Source organism: Nannobrachium achirus (assembly GCF_963921795.1).
Source record: "Nannobrachium achirus genome assembly, chromosome: 14".
Taxonomy (NCBI): Eukaryota; Metazoa; Chordata; class Actinopteri; order Myctophiformes; family Myctophidae; genus Nannobrachium; species Nannobrachium achirus.
Window position 1 is genome coordinate 20,410,201 of NC_137821.1, and position 22,031 is coordinate 20,432,231.

Below are 22,031 nucleotides of genomic sequence, written 5' to 3' on the forward strand. Positions count from 1 at the left end.
TGTGTGTGTGTGTGCGCACCTTATTTGCAAGTTAGGAAATGCTGCAACCTCCCTTGTTAACATCACAATGTCTCAATGTCCACAACATCATTGTCTGTCTTTCTTTCTTTCTTTCTTACTTTGAAAGAATAGAACATAACTGTTCTTGACTTTGGTTGTGATTGTATTGACGGTTGCATTTGTTATTTATGTGCAATCTGTCGTGTGTGTGTGTGTGTGTGTGTGTGTGTGTGCATGTCAAGGTAATCCCCTGAGCTTTCTGATTATCGTCATAGCAACAGAGTGATTCTAATACTGTAGCTGTAGAGATTTTTTTCAACATGACGATGACCTGGTTGACCTGGTTGTGTACAAACACACACACACACACTCTCTCTCACTCTCTCAGGCTGTACGGTTTAATTCAGTGAAATATTTGCGTACTTCCTGCTTCAATGATCATTGTGATGATCATCATTGTGATGATCATTGTGATGATCATTGTGACGTCTCAACAGTCTCTCGAGCCAGACTGTTGTCTCGCACTATTTTCTAATGCTTCCGTCATACAGTCACACATACGAAGTGTTGAAAATCATACGGGAGTAAAGCAAGTAGTTACCGCGCCTACCCCCACATCCATTTCGTCATAGCAATGGCGCAAATTTGTCCAAATACGAGTGCACCGCTCACTTCGCACTGGTGTGATTTTGAAAGGGTTGTTTTATTTGAATGTCTGTCATCTACCACCTCCTCCTCCCTCTCTCTCTCTCTCTCTCTCTCTCTCTCTCTCTCTCTCTCTCTCTCTCTCTCTCTCTCTCTCTCTCCTCAGAGGAGTTTTCGGGGTTTCACATCTTTCTCCATGAGAGATGTGTTCAGATCCAACAAGCCTCACATCGCTCTGAGCCTCAGGTAAAACGCACGCACGCACGCACGCACGCACGCACGCACGCACGCACGCACGCACACACACACACACACACACACACACACACACACACACACACACACACACACAGGGATTTAGGTTGAATTTAAAACACTAGAAGCTCGGCCGCCCTTCGGGCGGCCGAGCGTCTAGTCGGCGACCTGGCCAACTCGGGAACAATGTAAATAGGGAATGAATGCCCTGCCCTTTAATGCAAACCCCATTATACCTGTTGTCATAGGATCCGTTTTGACCATCTGTTTGCGTGTGTCCATTTATGCCCATATATGGAGAGATATGTCTGTCTACGTCCATTTTCTGCCCATATATGGAGATCTCTGTAGGACCTGGTTTGACCATCTGTTTGCCTGTGCCCATTTATGCCCATATATGGAGTTTGCGACCTGGCCAACTCGGGAACGATGTAAATAGGGAATGAATGCCCCACCCTTTAATGCAAACCCCATTATATGGAGATCTCTGTATCTGTCTGTGTCCCTTTTATGCCCATATACTCTATCTGTGTCCATCCTTTATGCCCATATGCCCATATATGGAGATCTCTGTATCTGCCCATATGCCCATATATGGAGATCTCAGTCTGTGTCCCTTTTATGCCCATATATCTGCGTCCATTTTATGCCCATATGCCCATATATGGAGATCTCTGTATCTGCCCATATGCCCATTCTCTGTATCAGTCTGTGTCCCTTTTATGCCCATATACGGAGATATCTGTCATGGAGATCTCAGTCTGTGTCCCTTTTATGCCCATATATCTGTCTGTGTCCCTTTTATGCCCATATACGGATGCAAACCCCATTATGTGGAGATCTCTGTATCTGTCTGTGTCCCTTTTATGCCCATATACTCTATCTGTGTCCATCTTTTATGCCCATATGCCCATATATGGAGATATCTGTATCTGCCCATATGCCCATTCTCTGTATCAGTCTGTGTCCCTTTTATGCCCATATACGGAGATATCTATCATGGAGATCTCAGTCTGTGTCCCTTTTATGCCCATATACGGAGATATCTATCATGGAGATCTCAGTCTGTGTCCCTTTTATGCCCATATATCTGTCTGTGTCCCTTTTATGCCCATATACGGAGATATATCTGTCTGTGTCCCTTTTATGCCCATATACGGAGATATCTGTCGGGTCGAGGCAAGGCCCCTGTATTGCCCATATATGGAGATCTCTGTATCTGCCCATATGCCCATATATGGAGATCTCAGTCTGTCGGGTCGAGGCTAGGCCCCTGTATCTGCCTGCAGTGATGTCGGGCGGCCGAGCGTCTAGTCGGCGACCTGGCCAACTCGGGAACAATGTAAATAGGGAATGAATGCCCTGCCCTTTAATGCAAACCCCATTATACCTGTTGTCATAGGATCCGTTTTGACCATCTGTTTGCGTGTGTCCATTTATGCCCATATATGGAGAGATATGTCTGTCTACGTCCATTTTCTGCCCATATATGGAGATCTCTGTAGGACCTGGTTTGACCATCTGTTTGCCTGTGCCCATTTATGCCCATATATGGAGTTTGCGACCTGGCCAACTCGGGAACGATGTAAATAGGGAATGAATGCCCCACCCTTTAATGCAAACCCCATTATATGGAGATCTCTGTATCTGTCTGTGTCCCTTTTATGCCCATATACTCTATCTGTGTCCATCCTTTATGCCCATATGCCCATATATGGAGATCTCTGTATCTGCCCATATGCCCATATATGGAGATCTCAGTCTGTGTCCCTTTTATGCCCATATATCTGCGTCCATTTTATGCCCATATGCCCATATATGGAGATCTCTGTATCTGCCCATATGCCCATTCTCTGTATCAGTCTGTGTCCCTTTTATGCCCATATACGGAGATATCTGTCATGGAGATCTCAGTCTGTGTCCCTTTTATGCCCATATATCTGTCTGTGTCCCTTTTATGCCCATATACGGATGCAAACCCCATTATGTGGAGATCTCTGTATCTGTCTGTGTCCCTTTTATGCCCATATACTCTATCTGTGTCCATCTTTTATGCCCATATGCCCATATATGGAGATATCTGTATCTGCCCATATGCCCATTCTCTGTATCAGTCTGTGTCCCTTTTATGCCCATATACGGAGATATCTATCATGGAGATCTCAGTCTGTGTCCCTTTTATGCCCATATACGGAGATATCTATCATGGAGATCTCAGTCTGTGTCCCATATGGAGTTTGCGACCTGGCCAACTCGGGAACGATGTAAATAGGGAATGAATGCCCCACCCTTTAATGCAAACCCCATTATATGGAGATCTCTGTATCTGTCTGTGTCCCTTTTATGCCCATATACTCTATCTGTGTCCATCCTTTATGCCCATATGCCCATATATGGAGATCTCTGTATCTGCCCATATGCCCATATATGGAGATCTCAGTCTGTGTCCCTTTTATGCCCATATATCTGCGTCCATTTTATGCCCATATGCCCATATATGGAGATCTCTGTATCTGCCCATATGCCCATTCTCTGTATCAGTCTGTGTCCCTTTTATGCCCATATACGGAGATATCTGTCATGGAGATCTCAGTCTGTGTCCCTTTTATGCCCATATATCTGTCTGTGTCCCTTTTATGCCCATATACGGATGCAAACCCCATTATGTGGAGATCTCTGTATCTGTCTGTGTCCCTTTTATGCCCATATACTCTATCTGTGTCCATCTTTTATGCCCATATGCCCATATATGGAGATATCTGTATCTGCCCATATGCCCATTCTCTGTATCAGTCTGTGTCCCTTTTATGCCCATATACGGAGATATCTATCATGGAGATCTCAGTCTGTGTCCCTTTTATGCCCATATACGGAGATATCTATCATGGAGATCTCAGTCTGTGTCCCTTTTATGCCCATATATCTGTCTGTGTCCCTTTTATGCCCATATACGGAGATATATCTGTCTGTGTCCCTTTTATGCCCATATACGGAGATATCTGTCGGGTCGAGGCAAGGCCCCTGTATTGCCCATATATGGAGATCTCTGTATCTGCCCATATGCCCATATATGGAGATCTCAGTCTGTCGGGTCGAGGCTAGGCCCCTGTATCTGCCTGCAGTGATGTCGGGCGGCCGAGCGTCTAGTCGGCGACCTGGCCAACTCGGGAACAATGTAAATAGGGAATGAATGCCCTGCCCTTTAATGCAAACCCCATTATACCTGTTGTCATAGGATCCGTTTTGACCATCTGTTTGCGTGTGTCCATTTATGCCCATATATGGAGAGATATGTCTGTCTACGTCCATTTTCTGCCCATATATGGAGATCTCTGTAGGACCTGGTTTGACCATCTGTTTGCCTGTGCCCATTTATGCCCATATATGGAGTTTGCGACCTGGCCAACTCGGGAACGATGTAAATAGGGAATGAATGCCCCACCCTTTAATGCAAACCCCATTATATGGAGATCTCTGTATCTGTCTGTGTCCCTTTTATGCCCATATACTCTATCTGTGTCCATCCTTTATGCCCATATGCCCATATATGGAGATCTCTGTATCTGCCCATATGCCCATATATGGAGATCTCAGTCTGTGTCCCTTTTATGCCCATATATCTGCGTCCATTTTATGCCCATATGCCCATATATGGAGATCTCTGTATCTGCCCATATGCCCATTCTCTGTATCAGTCTGTGTCCCTTTTATGCCCATATACGGAGATATCTGTCATGGAGATCTCAGTCTGTGTCCCTTTTATGCCCATATATCTGTCTGTGTCCCTTTTATGCCCATATACGGATGCAAACCCCATTATGTGGAGATCTCTGTATCTGTCTGTGTCCCTTTTATGCCCATATACTCTATCTGTGTCCATCTTTTATGCCCATATGCCCATATATGGAGATATCTGTATCTGCCCATATGCCCATTCTCTGTATCAGTCTGTGTCCCTTTTATGCCCATATACGGAGATATCTATCATGGAGATCTCAGTCTGTGTCCCTTTTATGCCCATATACGGAGATATCTATCATGGAGATCTCAGTCTGTGTCCCTTTTATGCCCATATATCTGTCTGTGTCCCTTTTATGCCCATATACGGAGATATATCTGTCTGTGTCCCTTTTATGCCCATATACGGAGATATCTGTCGGGTCGAGGCAAGGCCCCTGTATTGCCCATATATGGAGATCTCTGTATCTGCCCATATGCCCATATATGGAGATCTCAGTCTGTCGGGTCGAGGCTAGGCCCCTGTATCTGCCTGCAGTGATGTCACAATGACTCAGCGCTTGCGCCCGGCACTGCAGTGATGTCACAATGAGTCAGCGCTTGCGCCGATTTTGCGCCGATTTCCGCATAAGGAGATTCCGAACGTTTCGCGCCGGTTTGGGAAAACCGCGCGTCGGGTCGGGTCGAGGCCCGGCACTGCACTCCGTGCCGCGGCGGGGAACGCGCGTGCCGAATCTGAAGCCGGTGGGACGAACGGTTCTCGAGATACGCGGATTACAAACACACACACACGCAGAGACTTCTCGCATTTATAGATAGATTATATCGCAGGTAAAAAATAACACTTTCATCAACGTTATATCTCAGGTAAACTTACACTATAATTTCTTCTAGTTGATATCATGTAAAAATAACACCTTAGATTCAGAGACGGTGAACGTTAACTGGCCCATCTCCAAGAGAAGTCCCAGCTCTGGTTTTACTCTCCTGTGATTGGCTGTTGTTGATGTTGTGATACCAGATAAGGAAGTGAGACGCAAGGTGTTTGGCTCCGCCTCCGCCCACAGCAGAGACTTCCAGATCTCTTCCTGTTTTGACACCACTCACTGTATCTCCAGATAACAGGCAGATAGATGGAGGGATAGAGAGACCTAGATGAAGAGTAGAAGGAAGAGAGAGAGAGACATAGATGAAGAGTAGAAGGGGGAGAGAGAGAGAGACATAGCTGGACTGTAGAAGAGATGCATGATAACGCCAAGTGTGACTCATCTCACACCGGTGTGACAGAAGCAAGCACTACTATTACACACTGATGTTGAGAGAGAGAGAGAGAGATTCACTTTTGTAGTGAAAAGTCATGAGGCACATCAATACTGTACAACATGACTGACAGGTAAGACTGACTAAACATTGATGGTTTTGTTTGTTTTTTTCTATTTTATTTTACACATTGACATGCCACCCAAAGTTTTCATGTTCTGCTTTGACCCTGTGTGCTGTAGTGTGCTGCAGGCCTCTTAAAGCGTGTCCAGTCATGTTACTATAGTGACTGGTTACAGAAACATTCAGAGTAGAGCATGAAGACCAAAGCAATAAGGAATTTGAATTGAAATGACTTGCAACTGGCTTGCAAGTCTTGCCTTTGCTCACCTAGAAACTGGAGAGAATCAAACAGCCTTTGTTGCTGAAACTGGTTGGAAATTAGCTTATTTGAAGATTTAAAAAAAGAATAACTTCACTGCAGAACCAATGCAAAGACTTGAGAGTGGTCCTTCGTATTGGAACGGTAGTTGTATGGTAGTATGGGCATTGGGAGTAGTTTGTTCGCAGGTGTTTTCTCCTCTGTTTCTGCATATAAACAGTACTGATTGATAGGCAGAGATCTCTGATCGTCTGTAAGCACAAGACTGTAAACATTATCTAGTTCTTATCCCAAACAGCATAGTAGCTGCTCAAAACACTCAAACCAGGTGTTGTATTAATAAAGAAATGTTAACAAAATAATAATAATCATAATCATACATAGAGCTACACCCGGTCATTGTACTCATAGATAATTGCCATCCAGACTGCTCATATCTGCTGAACTATGCATTCTGTCTGTAGGGCAGACAGGCTGGTCTGTCAAACTGACTGACAAGTTCCTCATGGAACTACCTCCAAACCTCCTCACTCAGCCAACCTCTCTTCTAAACTATCGCTGCTTTCATCGCAGGCAAAATTGAGCCTTGGGAAAAAACGCAGAAACGAAACAAAAAATAATTCACGCCCACCTTGAACATCTCTCCAGTCAAAAACAATGTCCTGTCAGAACTTGCTTGGGCTAGTTCTGACAGAACATCTTGAAGGCACAAGAACTATTGGAAAAAGGTACTTTTTTCATTTTGTTCTTATTGACCCACCCTCAAGGTCGGTTGGAGTTTGCTGTAGCCATAACTCTGTGACTTTGACAAACCGGTAATCTTTGACTAGCTATCTGACTGAGTGTTTTACTGATTGTTTGGTTGACAGGCACATTGGTTTTTGACATAGTTGACATTTCTCTCTCTCTCTCTCTCTCTCTCTCTCTCTCTCTCTCTCTCTCTCTCTCTCTCTCTCTCTCTCTCTCTCTCTCTCTCTCTCTCTCTCTCTCTCTCTCTCTCTCTCTCCCCCCCCCCACACACACAGGACCATGGATGGAGTGAATGAGGTCGGGGAGGTGAAGGTGGCCAGACTGCATATGGAGGGAGAGAGAGAAGACACCAACCCCACTCCTGGACCCCAGGTGGTTAAAAACAAACAAATCATTTGAAAGTGGGGAGAGAGAGGGAGGGGTTACACTGAATTCACACAGCAGCAGTGTTCCACTTCCAGGTTCTGAGAAAGAGGCGAGGTTCAGTGCATAGTCTATGGCGAGGAGCAACTACCGCTTTCCCCACCCTGGCAGGAGGTGTAGTGGCAAAGTTGTGAATAGCTCAACTTTGACACTGCAGCCAACCAGAAGCACACTGACCTCTAAAGTAGAGGGTAGCGCAATTGCCACAGGTCTTGGTTTCCGGGAATCTGAAGTGGATTGACCCGTGAGGACCCGACAAGTTTCTTTTTTCCCCTTCTTCATATTAAAGTCTTTAACCTTCAGGTTTAAAATGAGTTTCATAATGCATTGTGCACATGGGTTGATCACTGCCTGCATTACCTTCTGAAAACCATATTGCCTGTTCTCGCATATTGAATGAGCCACGCTTAACGTTAACAGACGATTGAAACAATGCCATTTTCAGCTTAAGGGCTGTCATTCTCAACTTATGTGCTGTCATTCTCAACGTACCGGTAAGTGCACACTGCACTGCTGAACACCATGGATGTTTTCTTTAGCGAGTTGAAACGCAAACAAAAGCCACCGAGAAATTGCAAGTTGGATCTTCATCTGTTTGTGGTCATTATCAGTTAGAACCAGTGATGCCGTAGTCTTGGGTCGTGCGCCCCCAACAACCCATATATTTTGTGAGCCGGGGTCTCGCACCACCCCAAGTTCACACCTCGCCAACTGTTTTAACAAAGAAACAAGCCTATATGCAATGCATATCAATAGACCTGTATAGTAGGTGTTGAGCGACGTTTGCGACCCCCAAACATTGAATCACCAGTGCACCACTGGTTAGAACGGTAAGAAAGTTGGTGAAAATATACTCAACACAGAGCGCACTCAACTCAACTCTGTCTGTGTGACCTCCACTCCGGAGGCTCCACTGTGGCCGGGGAGGTGACACTCATGGCTAGTCTCAATACCACAGTGAAATGAGCATAAATGAACATTGAGGGACAGAAAATGGACTATTGTATGGAAGTACCAAATATTGATAATTAATATTGATACAGTTTAAAACTAGAACTTATAGATATGGAATTATTAGACTCTAATAATTCCATATCTATAAGTTCTAGTTTTAAACAAAGACTCAATCTCTAATAATTAGAGATTGAGTCTTTGAGTGACAACATGGTCTTATTTCTAGTTTATAAACTGCCAGAGGTGAGCATCAGGTGCCTGTACCGTGTACCTCTCCTCCCTGTCTTTGGCTTCCTACACACAGTAAAGTCACCTGCCCTCTCCTTTTCCTAGGGGAATGAGGGGGAGAGTGGAATCCAATTAATTCCCTATGGAAGTCACATGGTTTCATGCCTCCTCCAAGCCTCTTGGCTTAAAGCGATGACGCCCTACCTCAAGAGGCTTGCTAGAGGCATGAAACCATGTGACTTTCATAGGGAATGAATTGGATTCCACTCTACCCCCCCTCATTCCCCTTGGACAAGGAAAGGGTATATCACTCTTTAGTGTGAATGCAGCCTTAGAGCTCCCCAGCCAGACACAGCTGCTGCATACTCGCACCACTTGAGCTCTCGCTGGAGCACGGGTCACTTAGTTAAGAGAGTGTCAGTCATACCTCGAACACTTAGTGGAATTCCACACTGCAGAGATATGCTCGCTGCTGCTGCTTTGAATTCAGCATCAGGGAGTGAAGAAGGGAGGGAGAGTAAACAAGAGAGAGAAGATGTTTTTGGGGAGGGAAGGAGGGAGAAAGAGAAAACTTTCTTAACTCCCATCTTCTTCTTTTCTGTCTCTGTCTCTCTAGGATACCATGGTGTGTGATTCATTACATGGCTCTGTCCCCGACAAGGAGAACAGTCCAATGATGAGCGCCTGTGAGAGACTGCACACACACACACACACACACACACACACACACACACACACACACACACACACACACACACACACACACACACACACACACACACACACACACACACTAGAGTTCTCAAAGGGCCTGAAAATTAAGGCCCGGCCCTAACTCGGCCCGGTCTGACTAATTAGCATACATTTTAGGCCCCACCCGGCCCGAAAATGTTGGGTCGCGTAAGGTCAGGTTCAAGCAGAATTTTTAGAACTCTAACACACACACAGGCGCGCGTGCCCTCTGAGCCCTTTATTGCAGTCTGCACTCTGCAGGCACTCCACAGACAAGTTGAGACAACCCCCCAAGTCAGCAGAATGCTGCACTGTGTATGCACACAACACAGGAGTCACATAACACCACTTTCACGTTACAATACTACTTTATTATCAGCTTTCACTTAAATTCTTCTTGTGATAATACACATTTGATTCAAAATGGTATTGTATGTCAAGCTGAAAAGTTCGATCCATGTGGTAATAGTGGAATACAGTTTATAACCAGACTCATTTCACCAAAGACGAAGAGAGTGTGATTCGCATTGAAAATCTTTAGAATGATCCCTCAGGGTAAAACTTCCCTCTCTCTGAATTGGGTGCTTTAGTGTAGGTTTTACTGAGTCAAGGAATAGATTGTTTCACATTCATCACAGCACAGGCTTTTATTTAAACCAATAAATGAAGGCCCAGGATATTTATTTAATGTTTTACCTAACCTTATTAACTCATTAAAAGCCAAACGCGCGATGTCGCGCGAAAAGTACTCGAGTACTTATAGTGCCGAATGCGCGATGTCGCGCGAAAAGTAATATATTACTGTAATGGCGAGTATAAATACCGAGTATATGGCGGAAGCTCCGGAGGCGAAAATCGTCGCTGATTTGTCATCATCACGGCTCCACCAGCACAAAATAGTCATCCCATAACATTGAGGTGGACGGGGGATCTCATCTTAAATGTCCATTATCTCAAAACTACACTTTAGAAGCGAAGATGGAGGCAGATGCTCGCTTATATAACACATATATAAAAGCTCCAATGCAATCCAGCATGGCACCACGTAAACAACGATCGATTCCGGCGCACGACCCGATGACGTCAGACCGGAAGTGATCCACGCTGTGCACTTCTGGCCTTCAAAATAAGAGAGTGCAAGTGGATGGAGCCTGCGTGAGGCACTCTGGACATCATTGCGACCGAAAGTCGCGGGCGCAAAATGAGTTAAAATTAGGCTATGGAATAAGATATACAGTATAAAGTAGGAATCGTTAATTTGATCTCACAAGGGAGCACGTTTCTCAGCACCTACCACAACAGAGAGGCAGAGAGAGAGAGGTCTGCGGTCTTCAAGTGACGTTTTACTGAATTCAATACATGTTCGTCCGACTCTGCCCATTAATAACCCTATCTCTAACCATAACCCTAACCACATGCGTAGCCACGTAATGAGATGTTGAACTTTCATAATCCTCCCCTGATCTCCTGACCTACTGACAGTTAGTCAGGACAAGACAGCAGGTGTGTTCAGGCCTTAAAATACGTGAAACTAGATGTATATCATATTTTTTCCTCATGTTATCTGAGCTGGCGGTCAATGTATATCACCTTTTTTTAGCCAATGTCTTAATTACAACAACATTGTTCTTATGAAATAGCTTTGATTTTATTGGTGAAAATTATAAAGATCACTATTTACATTTAGTTGTTACGACAACTGGCCAATGTCTAAATAGTTAATCTATAAACTGCTTCTTAAGAACAATGTTGGTGTGAGAGATGTACCAAAATAATATAAAGTATTATCAACCAATTTACATTGCACTGAGGTCTTGTCTCTACAAGGAAATAAAAGTGAGTCATTTGCAGGATGTGAAACTATCGCCCCCGGGCTCCCATTTCCACATTCCAACAATATGGAACATTGCCAGTAGATTTACAGCTTTCAGTGCTAGTGAGAAAAGGTTTTAGTTGTGTTGATTGTCATGATCACTTTATGTATTAACCTGTATTTCTTGTCTTACTGTTTGTTTATGTGTTTGCGTGCATTTGTGTGTGTGTGTGTGTGTGTGTGTGTGTGTGTGTGTGTGTGTGTGTGTGTGTGTGTGTGTGTGTGTGTGTGTGTGTGTGTGTGTGTGTGTGTGTGTGTGTGTGTGTGTGTGTGTGTGTGTGTGTGTGTGTGTGTGTGTGTGCAAGTGCAGTATTGCGTAGCTCTGTGTGTAAGGTGTACAGGTTCCAGACTGAAGACCACAGATGGATGCTCGTCCGAGAACAGATGTCAGAAACCCCTCTGTCCTTCAGTCTCCCTAAACAACTACTGGCTCTACTCATCCAACAAGACATGAAGAGGTACTGGATGTACCCCGGTTAGAAGTGAACCGCTGTCGCAACCCTGAAAACTTAACAGAGACTTTGCAACACAAGATTAATTCAATACTTTTTAATTGAATACAGATTGAATTATTGGTGCAACAGCTAATCGAACGATTTAACCACTTGAAACCTAACTATTCTGGATGGAACTGTTGGCAGAAATAGCCGATCTACAAGCTCACAACGCGTTGCAATGTGACGCGTCGTGGGCTTGTGGATCTGCCATTTCTGGCAAAGAGATTCGGTGTAGAAGGAAACAAGAACAGACCAAGTGCAGCTGCAGCTCAGGTCTCTCTCTCTCTCTCTTTCTCAGGGTTCAGGATGTGATTGAGCTCGGTAACCTCTCACCCCACTGGGAGGGGCTAAGGCGTGAAGTCATCTGCCACTGCAGCTACCTGATTGGCTGTTATCAGCAAACGCTTACAGAGCTCAACAGTTACAGTGGTGAGGTGCAACATGTTGGTGACAATTGTTCATCTTCTGTTCTGTCTGTCTGTCTGCTAACCACTGGTAAATACTTTGTCAAAGAAGTGCCTCTAAAGTTCGGTTTGTTTGACTTCTAAAACCCCTCTCCTCAGTGTCCAGTGGTTGTTTTAAGTCCAGCAGTTTGAAGACGGGCGGTAATCTTCAGTTCATCCCCACCAACCTGCACTCACAGAGGATGCAGGTGTGTGACAGCACACACAGCTCAGGTACAATAAAGCTTGATTTGTGTCTTTTACTTGATACAAAATATCGCCGTGTGTCAGTTGGAAACCATGTATGTCCAAAACTGTTACTTTCAGGAAGTGGAAACAATTACCTGTACCAATGGATCCAATGTAGCATTAATTTCTGAAAAATGGAGATACAAGGTTTCTGGCCGACAGCGTCGGTATTGAAGTTGTTTATACATAAGAAAGGTTATTGTGTGGATTGGGATGAGGGAAGAAGGGATTTGAAGAAGGAGTGAAAGTGGGGAAATCTAGGGATGAAGAAATGTGGGGACATAGGGGTAGGCAATTCGGCTGTTGTGAATTCGCATAAGGTGAAGTATATTTGTCTTGATGAAGGTTTGAGACTTTGGTTTGCGGGTCCATTGTGTGGGAGAGTCCTGGTGAATGACACTGAAGAAAGATTCTTCAGGGAGGGAGAGCGAGAGAGAGAGAGAGAGACGGATAGAGAGCAGCTCGCTATGATGTGTGGGGATATGTATTTTTTTGTAACTCAAATTTTGATCCTGGGAACTAAATAGATTCCCTGGAACTAAATATTTTGAGATGGGGGTCCGTGGACAAATACATATCATTTTGGGGTCCTTCACATGACATTTTGAGCACCACTGACATAGAAACCTTAGAAGGATTTGAAATATTCAAAGACTTGCATAAATGTTCACGATTTAAAATAAAATAGCAGATCTACAAGCTCGCAGCGCGGCACTCGGTGCCGTGCTGTGAGCTTGTACATCTGCTATTTTTCAATAGTTAAAATGTGAGTGAATCCTTGTACCCAGGGCCCAGAATTTGGTGCGACACCCCTGTGTGGGGATGTTTATGGGTGTGCGACTTGGTGTTAATTAACAAACAGCGTGGCTCAGCAGGGTTCTGGGGGCAGGTCAGCTGTTAATGAGAGTGGGCATCACCACAGCTGGTGCATAGCATACTGTACGTGGAGTGATTTGCAAGGTGAAGTGTTGGAACTGAGGTTATTAAAATGATGGCCATTTTTGTCAGGACTTGGCTGTTTGGTTCGGAGGGTCATTCATTATTTTACCAACATCACCACCGGTTTTCAGCAAGGGCAACAGCTGGACTGGACTCCAGTAATGGAACATGTCTGCATTAGGGATGGGACGATATGCGATATTATTGTTTATCGTGATATAAAACACTCATGATAATCGTATCGTGGAGATTTAATTTATCGTGATATCGTCCTCCGTCATGCACTGGGATCAATTCACCTTTTATTTGCCGAGCTGCATATCCGGTACCACTTAAACCCTCTAAAATTGGTAAAAGGTACTTATAATATACGTACTTGATAGTCTTTTTTTCACACTCTATCAAAGTTTTGCCAAAAAATAGCCAACCTTGCGACACGTTGTGAGCTTATTTTTTTGAAAATGCCCCACCACAGGATAATGGAAATGTAAATCGCGATTTCTTTTGTCACAATATCGTATCGTCCCATGATCCCTAGTCTGCATACTGGAGGCGTATGGATGGTATTGGCATGGTTTAAGATTCTTACACCATCGGATGCACAAATATTGAACTGGTTCGACTGGAAAAAGTGACTCACCCTCCTCCTAGTGAGAAGGCAATTTCTCACTAGGAAGTCCTGTCGACTTTTCAGTTCACCATCTGCCCTCGCTGGCAGTTTGTGTGTTTGTCCCTCTCACCCAGACTCGGTCACACATTGCACTGTCAGCCCCACTCCTGCTGAACTATACCTGTAGCGTCCAGGTGTCTGATACGATGTCATAACTTTTAACTCTCCCTATCTTCTCTCCGTCCATCTATGCGTCCAGGGGTGTGGTATGACGTCATAACAGTGGGAGCTCCTGCTTACCACAGCCAGGCGTTTAAACATGGAGGTCTGCAGAGGCTCGTCAACAAACACACACAGCACTGCAACAGGTAGTGGAGGCCATCATAGAGCTGAACTGATGTCTGTGTGAAAGTGGCAGCCAGGGTGGTAGTGTGACGTCTAAGGTCCACACACTGTCAACTAATTTGCTGCCATTTAACAATACCTTCGTACTCCCATAGACTTCTATGTAATTCATAGTGCACAGATCATGCACACCCATGCCTAGATAATGCACCACGTGTGTCCACATTGCTCACAGCTTTCAAACAAAAAAATCCGAATGGAAATCCGTTCAGGCATTCATGAGATAGCAGCCATTATGTTTTCCTAAAATGTAAACAAAGATGGCTGCCATGTTTGAAAGATGGGGTTGCTATGGGGGTTAAACATGCAATTTCGCGATTGCTATCATGCCTACTACATTTTTTAGGGTAAAAAGTTTATTTTGAAAAAACATATTTTTGATTTTTTTCTTCTTTTTTTTTTTTTCAAAAACGGGAAATTTCCGGGTTCTACGGGCATGGCAGGGCGGTACAACGGGATTTTTTCGGGATTTTCGGCCATAGCAGCAAATTAGTTAAAGACAGCCAGTATTTCCAATGGAAACATATAAAGCTATAAATACATTGACCAACTTAAATCAATTAGCCTAAATGACTAACAATGTATACAAAATATTTTCTGAAATGTATCAGTCTTCAGAGACAGAGATCGAGCAAATGAAAGAGTGGGTTATTAAACATTGGCATGCTCATCTTATTTGTAAGATGAGCAAGATCACCAAGTACTCATCAGGCACCAGTACTTGGTATGCAGAAGGAACCCTTTATACAACTCTTTTGAAAATAGCAGATCTGCCAAAGTTATGCATTTAGGTCTGAAGTGGTTTTGTAATAGTAATAGTTTGTATAGTAACTAGTAAAGTTTAGTAAAGTACATTTTTCAAATAATTATAGTGGAGAGAAGTAGTGGGATAGAAGTAAGATCCTTGAAAATTGGACGTATTCCAGTAAAGTAAAAAAAAAAGAAACAACCTCAAAATTGTACTTAACTACAGTACTTGAGTAAATGTACTTAGTTACTTAACACCACTATATATGTGTGTTTATTGCATGGTGCAGTGCTGTGTCCTACTCTCCAGAGGAGGTGTCCAGGGCCAGGGAGCTGCTGGCCAGCGTGGCCCAGCTGCAGCCTCTGGTGTTCGGCTTGTCTGAGGAGCTGCTGGGGGTCTGCGTGGAGCTCAACCCAGACCTCCTGCAGGACACTGTAGACGGACTGACACACAAGGTGATGAACTCATAACTAGTACACAAATGGAGCGTCATGGTAGTTGACGCATATACATAAGAATGTTGAACCATTGTTATTGTGGGCGTATTTGATTGGAGGGTGATTGAGCCATGGACTGATTTAACTTGCATGGCTGTCTGAACGATCATCATGCTCCATAAAATGTAATTGTAACAGAGAATTGTATTGTCTCTGTAATGCAGAGAAAATAGGAGATTTGGCTATTCTTGACAAAGAGATTTGGTGTACCGGTAGATGGAAATAAAACACTTGGGGCCCTATTATGATCCAGGTCTTATGCCTTAACTTCTTTACCTTTTTTTCACTATTTTGAAAAACATTTTTAAATACTTCAAATGCTGATCTACATCTGCACGTTGTGAACTTGCAGATCAGCTATTTGAAATATTTAAAAAACAAAAACAAAATAGTAAAAAAAGGCAACAAAGTTAAGGCATAAGACCTGGATCATAATAGGGCCCCTAGTGTTAAGTGATTGGTGCTATTCATGAGTTAATTCCATTTCATTGAGTGTCCCACTGGCCAATCGCAGAGCCAATGGGACCCTGGGCGTACAACAAACTTTGAACCATTTGTGCCAAGATGTAGGCCAGATGCAGGCCACGCTGCAGAGCTCGGACATTTATTGGGAGATTTTTGGGGGATTGAACAAACCAGAGGTTGGAGCTTGGCTCCTTCCAGGAGCACCGCTCAAAAGGGGGGGAGGAGTTTAAGTGGCTTATAATGTTTACTTATTATTACGTTTTAAAGGACAACTTTTTTTTACAACAAGGGTTCTTTTATCAGTTTGTAATGATAATAATTAAAAGATGAAAATCTTTCTATCAAGGGATGTTGATTGTATGATCTACAGTTCAAGAATTAAAGACCAAAACGTGAATCTGCCTAATATATCGCCACCATGAGGTCGATTTGCAAACTGGATGGAGGGTGGTATTTCTTCCTTGGCCTGGTGGGGAATGTTTCACCACAACCGGAAATGAAAATCAATTTAATTCAGTTTAATCAATGATCTAATAACAATGAATACAAACATTTGTGACTTCTCATCCACAAACAGACAGAGGAGTTTGTGCACGCGCTCAAAGACGAGCTGGTACAGAGTGCCCTGGCTTCCCTACACAGCCTCTGCCCCGCCCACTGCCACCGCAACAACGGCCACGCCCCTGTCGCCACGGGGAACGGAACGCTTCGGGGCCACTCGACAGCCAATCAAGACGCACCATCATCTCCTTGGCAACAGGAGGCCTCTTGTCACGATGTGGCGTATGACGAAGAAGAGTGGGCAAGTGTGTGTGTGTGTGTGTGTGTGTGTGTGCGTTGCGTGTGTGTGTGCGTTGCGTGTGTGTGTGTGTGTGTGTGTGTGTGTGTGTGTGTGTGCGTTGCGTGTGTGTGTGCGTTGCGTGTGTGTGTGTGTGTGTGTGTGTGTGTGTGTGTGTGTGTGAGTGTGTGTGTGCAGTATGCATACATGCATGCAAATATGCATCTGGCCAAAAATGACATAAACAATTTACAATTTAGCAGACACTCTTAATCCAGAGTAATTTATAATAAGCAAGGACTGCACATGGTAATACATCAATACATAATACATCAATACTTGTTTTTTGCGAGATGAACTTAATTTATGCCCATCAAGATGCTCTACTGAATATATGTTATTTTCTTTCTTCTTCATGTGTGTGTGTAGGACAGGGTATGGGCTAACGTCGCCAAGAGTCTGAACTGCATTATTGACATGGCCGACCGGCTACGAGAGCGAGAGCCCCGCCCACAGGAAGTAACATCACTAGAGCAACCGGAATCTCCGGGGGACACAAATTCTCCCGACACCGGTGTGATTATGTTTCTCATCCCTTTGTCTGGTATCTCATTTCCTTTCCACATTCCCCTTTACACTCTCCCTCCCACTCTCCATCCATCTTCGTGTGTGTGTGTGTATGTGTGTCTCGCTATCTTTCTCCATCTTTCTGTGTCTCTCTCTGTCTGTCTTTCTCTCTCTCTCTCTCTCTCTCGCCAGCTCATAAGGACTCTAACTGCTTTTGAGTTTTTTGTTTTGTTTAGTTTTTGTGTCACCTCCATTGAGGTTCCACGTGAGGTGATACCAAAATGTGACATGAAAACACTGCAGACTGCTGATGGCTCAGAGCGAATCCTCGCTAGCATGATAGACTCCTCTATACTAGATTAGATTCTTCATGATTAGATTCTTCATTGCATATTTCATTGATCACTGGACACCAGTTAGACATTCTGAAGTTTAGAATGTCTAACTGGGGTCCAGGGATCCACAGGGATCCTTGAGGAGTTATGGATCTGTAATTCGTACACTGTCTGAGTTTATATTGTTAGTCACAGAGATAGAAGGTATTATCAAATGTGGGTGCTTGGCCTGATGCATATCAAACTGGGGGCCTTGAAATTAAAAGGTCTGAGAACAACATTTATACATTTGAAACCTTGTGAAACGGGACATTCTGCACAATAAGTATACTTTTACTTTTGGTGCTTTAAGTACATTTTGATGCCAGTACCTTTGTACTTTTACTCAGGTCAATTTTGAATTCCGGCTTTAACTTTTATCAGAGTATTTCTACTTTACAGCATTGATACTTTTACTTAACACTTGGGATGCTAAAAACAGTTATGGCAAAACTATGGCAGACCAAGTGTTAAGTAACAAATGTGAGTACTTTTCCCACCAGTGTGTAATGGAACAGCACCACAAGTTTGGTTTCCGCCCTACAGTGACTGACCGGTATCCCTCTCCCTCTCCCCACAGCCTCCTCCTGGCAGGAGCAGCTGCTCCCCTTGGTGGTGACTCTGAGGGAGTGCGTGAGGGAGGCGGTGTTGAAGGCCAGGGCCGCCATGAACTTTGTCCTCCTCCAGGAAGCACTGGAGGCCACCGTGTCCCAGGGAACCCCGCAGCTAAGACAGAGACGAGATGCTGTCTTCAGCCAGGCTGTGAGATATACCATTTTATCTACAAAGATGGTTCTAAGAGGTTGAAAGCCTACCTTCCTTATTGGGAACACTCAGAGACATAGCGTTAAGGAGAACTCCTTTTAACGCTATGGACCAGAGCTACTATTTTACCCTAGAGTGTGTGTGTGTGTGTGTGTGTGTGTGTGTGTGTGTGTGTGTGTGTGTGTGTGTGTGTGTGTGTGTGTGTGTGTGTGTGTGTGTGTGTGTGTGTGTGTGTGTGTGTGTGTGTGTGTGTGTGTGTGTGTGTGTGTGTGTTTGTACACATATACAAATGATTACACGAGCGCACACACACACACACAGCCCCTTATGTCTGTGACACACTGAAAGCGTCACTGACGTTCTGTGTCGCTCCAATTCATTTCAGAGCTGAGCCATGCATCGACGCCTCAAAATAGAACCAAGATCTCAGAGACACGTCAACAGGTTTTGATGCGTCCAATTGATCCCTCCGGGGTGGCTGCAGCCGTTGTAAACAATGGGTGTGTTTGTTTGATAATGCACACATGCGGTGTGTCAGGGGCTTTATGCTGAAAGTAGCTGATCTACAAGCTCACAATACGCTACAAGCTTGAATATCTGCTCACTTTGGTGCATGAAACCGGCAAATCCATCTGTTCAAGGACAAACAGATTATTGGCCCGGACGGCTGGCCTAGCGGTCCATACACCTAGGTTTATTGCAGTGTCCAGATCCTGATGAACTTTGCTGCGTGTCACTCCCAGTCTCTATCCCCATTTCCTGTTTGTATACTGAATACTTTCAATAAAGGCCGAAAAAGCCCCCAAAATATATTTAAAAAATAATTTATATATACATATTTAGTGGGTTCCTAGGCTTTACAGCACCATATTCACTCACATACAGTATCTAATATATCCAACATATTTTATTATCTATGGTTCATGCTTTTATTTTTAGTAGATTAGATTGCTGAAAGTGCATTTTTACTGGACTGAGAAAGCAGGTGTTAGATTAACTCCAGAATGCTAGTTCGAGCCGAGGCCAGTCTCTATGTCAGCTATGACGTCAGCTGTGGCGTCAGATATGACTTGAGCACTGTGAGTTTCTGCCTATATATCGGCCTACCCTTTGCCCGGCAATGCACAGACACAATAGTTATTTGGAGGCCATTGTTTTGAATCTACCCGACGCTGTCATGTCATTGTGGGTTTTTGTTCATATAGCGCATCTCATACATGCACTGCTTTCCATAAGACGTACAAAGAGAAATAAAATGAACAGAAAATAGACTCACTGTCTGTCTGTCTGTCTGTCTGTCTGTCTCTGTCTCTCTAGTTGTCAGCAGTAGTGTGTGGATTTCTATTAAAGTTGTATGGAGGACTAGAAGACTGCGTGTTTCTACAACAACTTCACACAGTGGGACTCGTAGTGCAGTTTGAAGGACTACTTAGTACATATGGTATGTACACACACACACACACACACTTAGCACATATGGTCAAATACATGTTAAATGTCATTTTTGTGACAGACTTGTCATAAATATGCAGAAACACAAAGTGCAACAAACGTATTATTTACAACAGATGTGTGACATATGTATGCACGTTTATCACCTTATCACAACCTTTGTTCATTTGTGTGCGTGTGCGTGTGGATGTTAGGTGAAGAACTAGGCATGTTAGAGGACATGAGTGTGGGCGTGTCTGACCTGAGAACAGTGACATTCACCATCACTAACGCTGAAAGCAACCAATCAGCGGACCTCCTACCCACACTCACTGGAACACGGTACGTGCCCATGTGCATGCAAGCACGCCACCGTTTGCAGGCTTATCAAAGACCCTACCATAGACAACCATGCCAATCATAGACTGTTTCAGTATAACTACGGTATATGTCTGCCTGTGTGTGTTGAACTTGACACAAACACAATCGCACATAGCGCCCCCTCACACAACTACCCAAATATTTCAATATTTAAACACATACCACGCGCTAAGTTAACACGCACTGACATGATGCATCTCAAGACTCCAGATACAAACAACAACAAAATGAACAAACTAAAAACATGTGAGTCTTCAATCTCTTGAAACAAACACACAGTCACACACATTGTAGACACTCTGACTCAGCATGGAGTCTCTCTCCCTCCCTCTAGGGGTCATTTTGTTGTCGAGGTCCCGTTGCCCCCAGAGACCTACAGTTCCTTACCACAGGAACTGCAGGAGGGGTGTGTCTTAAAGATTCAGCCTGTCCTGTTTAACATTGGAATCAACCAACAACAGAGTCTCGCTGAGAGGTATGGAAATCCACTTTTTTATTATTATAATTGTTTTGCAAACAGCAGCATGTATAATGTCCAATCCCTAATCTCTAAATGTCAAATCCTATGCCATGTCGGTAATTATAAACCTACTGTAATCTTAAAAATCATTTGTAACCATAAAATAACCATTTCTCATGGATAATGGTCCTCCTGATGTCTATTCCTGTGAGGACGTTTGGCCCTCACAAGCATAGTAACTAATACCTATGCTAAGTGCACATTAAGGCAGGGCAATATATCGAAAATGTATCTTCATCGAGGTATCAACATGCGAGGTATACATTCCGACGAAGATGGTTTGAAATGAGGTATTGGTGTGTGTGTGTCAAATTCTTTGTGTGTGTGTGTGTGTGTGTGTGTGTGTGTGTGTGTGTGTGTGTGTGTGTGTGTGTGTGTGTGTGTGTGTGTGTGTGTGTGTGTGTGTGTGTGTGTGTGTGTGTGTGTGTGTGTGTGTGTGTGTGTGTGTTAGGTTTGGTGATAGCTCCTTGCAGGACAGAATAAACCACAAGAGTTGTGAACTTTTGAAGAACTACTGCAGTGAACTGAGAGAAAAACTGCCTCAGACAGGTTGTCTGTCTGTGTCTATCTGTCTGTCTGTCTGTCTGTCTGTCTGTCCTGTGTCCGGTGTGTCCTTTTTGTATGCGATTCCAAAGCCAATTTGGGGGGGAGTGCACATTTTGGTCCACACTCATCCTGCATACAGTATTGTGCCAGGTTTTACAGTAAATGCATGACTTTTTACTTGAGATGGTAGACTCAGAACAAGGCTCAATGGCCATGTGCACCGATGAACGACTTGACTAGTTGTGGTGGACAAAATAGGTTGTAACATCCACCTAAACCAGGGGTTTTCAAAGTGGGTGCCGTGACGGCAGTCCAGGGGTCCCGCGAGATAATTTGATAATATTTAGAATTTATTTGGACACTTACAAATATTTAGTATCATTTTTAACTTTAAGTTCAAAGTAATTTTCAGACAATTCTAACCAAAATGGCTATTATCTCATTGTTTTCCTCGCAACATAATCACCAAAATATGCCATAAATATAAGGTGCTGGGAGTGAAAATTATGCCTCGGATGAAAGAAATATTTATAGGGGTGCCCTGAGCCAAAAAGGTTTGGGAACTCCTGACCTAAA

The 22,031-nt window shown here is 43.9% G+C and overlaps 1 protein-coding gene across 1 annotated transcript in view; it reads left to right on the forward strand.

The window, feature by feature from the left end:
* The window catches only part of LOC308297885 (type II inositol 3,4-bisphosphate 4-phosphatase-like), a gene marked incomplete at both ends in the record, with an annotated part of 34,035 nt that overhangs the window by 8,370 nt on the left and 3,634 nt on the right, over positions 1-22,031 (forward strand). The window contains 15 exons of the mRNA XM_080741450.1: positions 812-891; positions 7,306-7,402; positions 9,252-9,321; positions 11,551-11,698; positions 12,036-12,166; positions 12,301-12,414; positions 14,238-14,346; positions 15,421-15,586; positions 16,671-16,895; positions 17,301-17,445; positions 18,393-18,574; positions 19,895-20,018; positions 20,224-20,350; positions 20,724-20,864; positions 21,361-21,458. Coding sequence (XP_080597576.1) covers positions 812-891; positions 7,306-7,402; positions 9,252-9,321; positions 11,551-11,698; positions 12,036-12,166; positions 12,301-12,414; positions 14,238-14,346; positions 15,421-15,586; positions 16,671-16,895; positions 17,301-17,445; positions 18,393-18,574; positions 19,895-20,018; positions 20,224-20,350; positions 20,724-20,864; positions 21,361-21,458 — 1,957 coding nt within the window. The remainder of the gene's footprint in view (positions 1-811; positions 892-7,305; positions 7,403-9,251; positions 9,322-11,550; positions 11,699-12,035; positions 12,167-12,300; positions 12,415-14,237; positions 14,347-15,420; positions 15,587-16,670; positions 16,896-17,300; positions 17,446-18,392; positions 18,575-19,894; positions 20,019-20,223; positions 20,351-20,723; positions 20,865-21,360; positions 21,459-22,031) is intronic.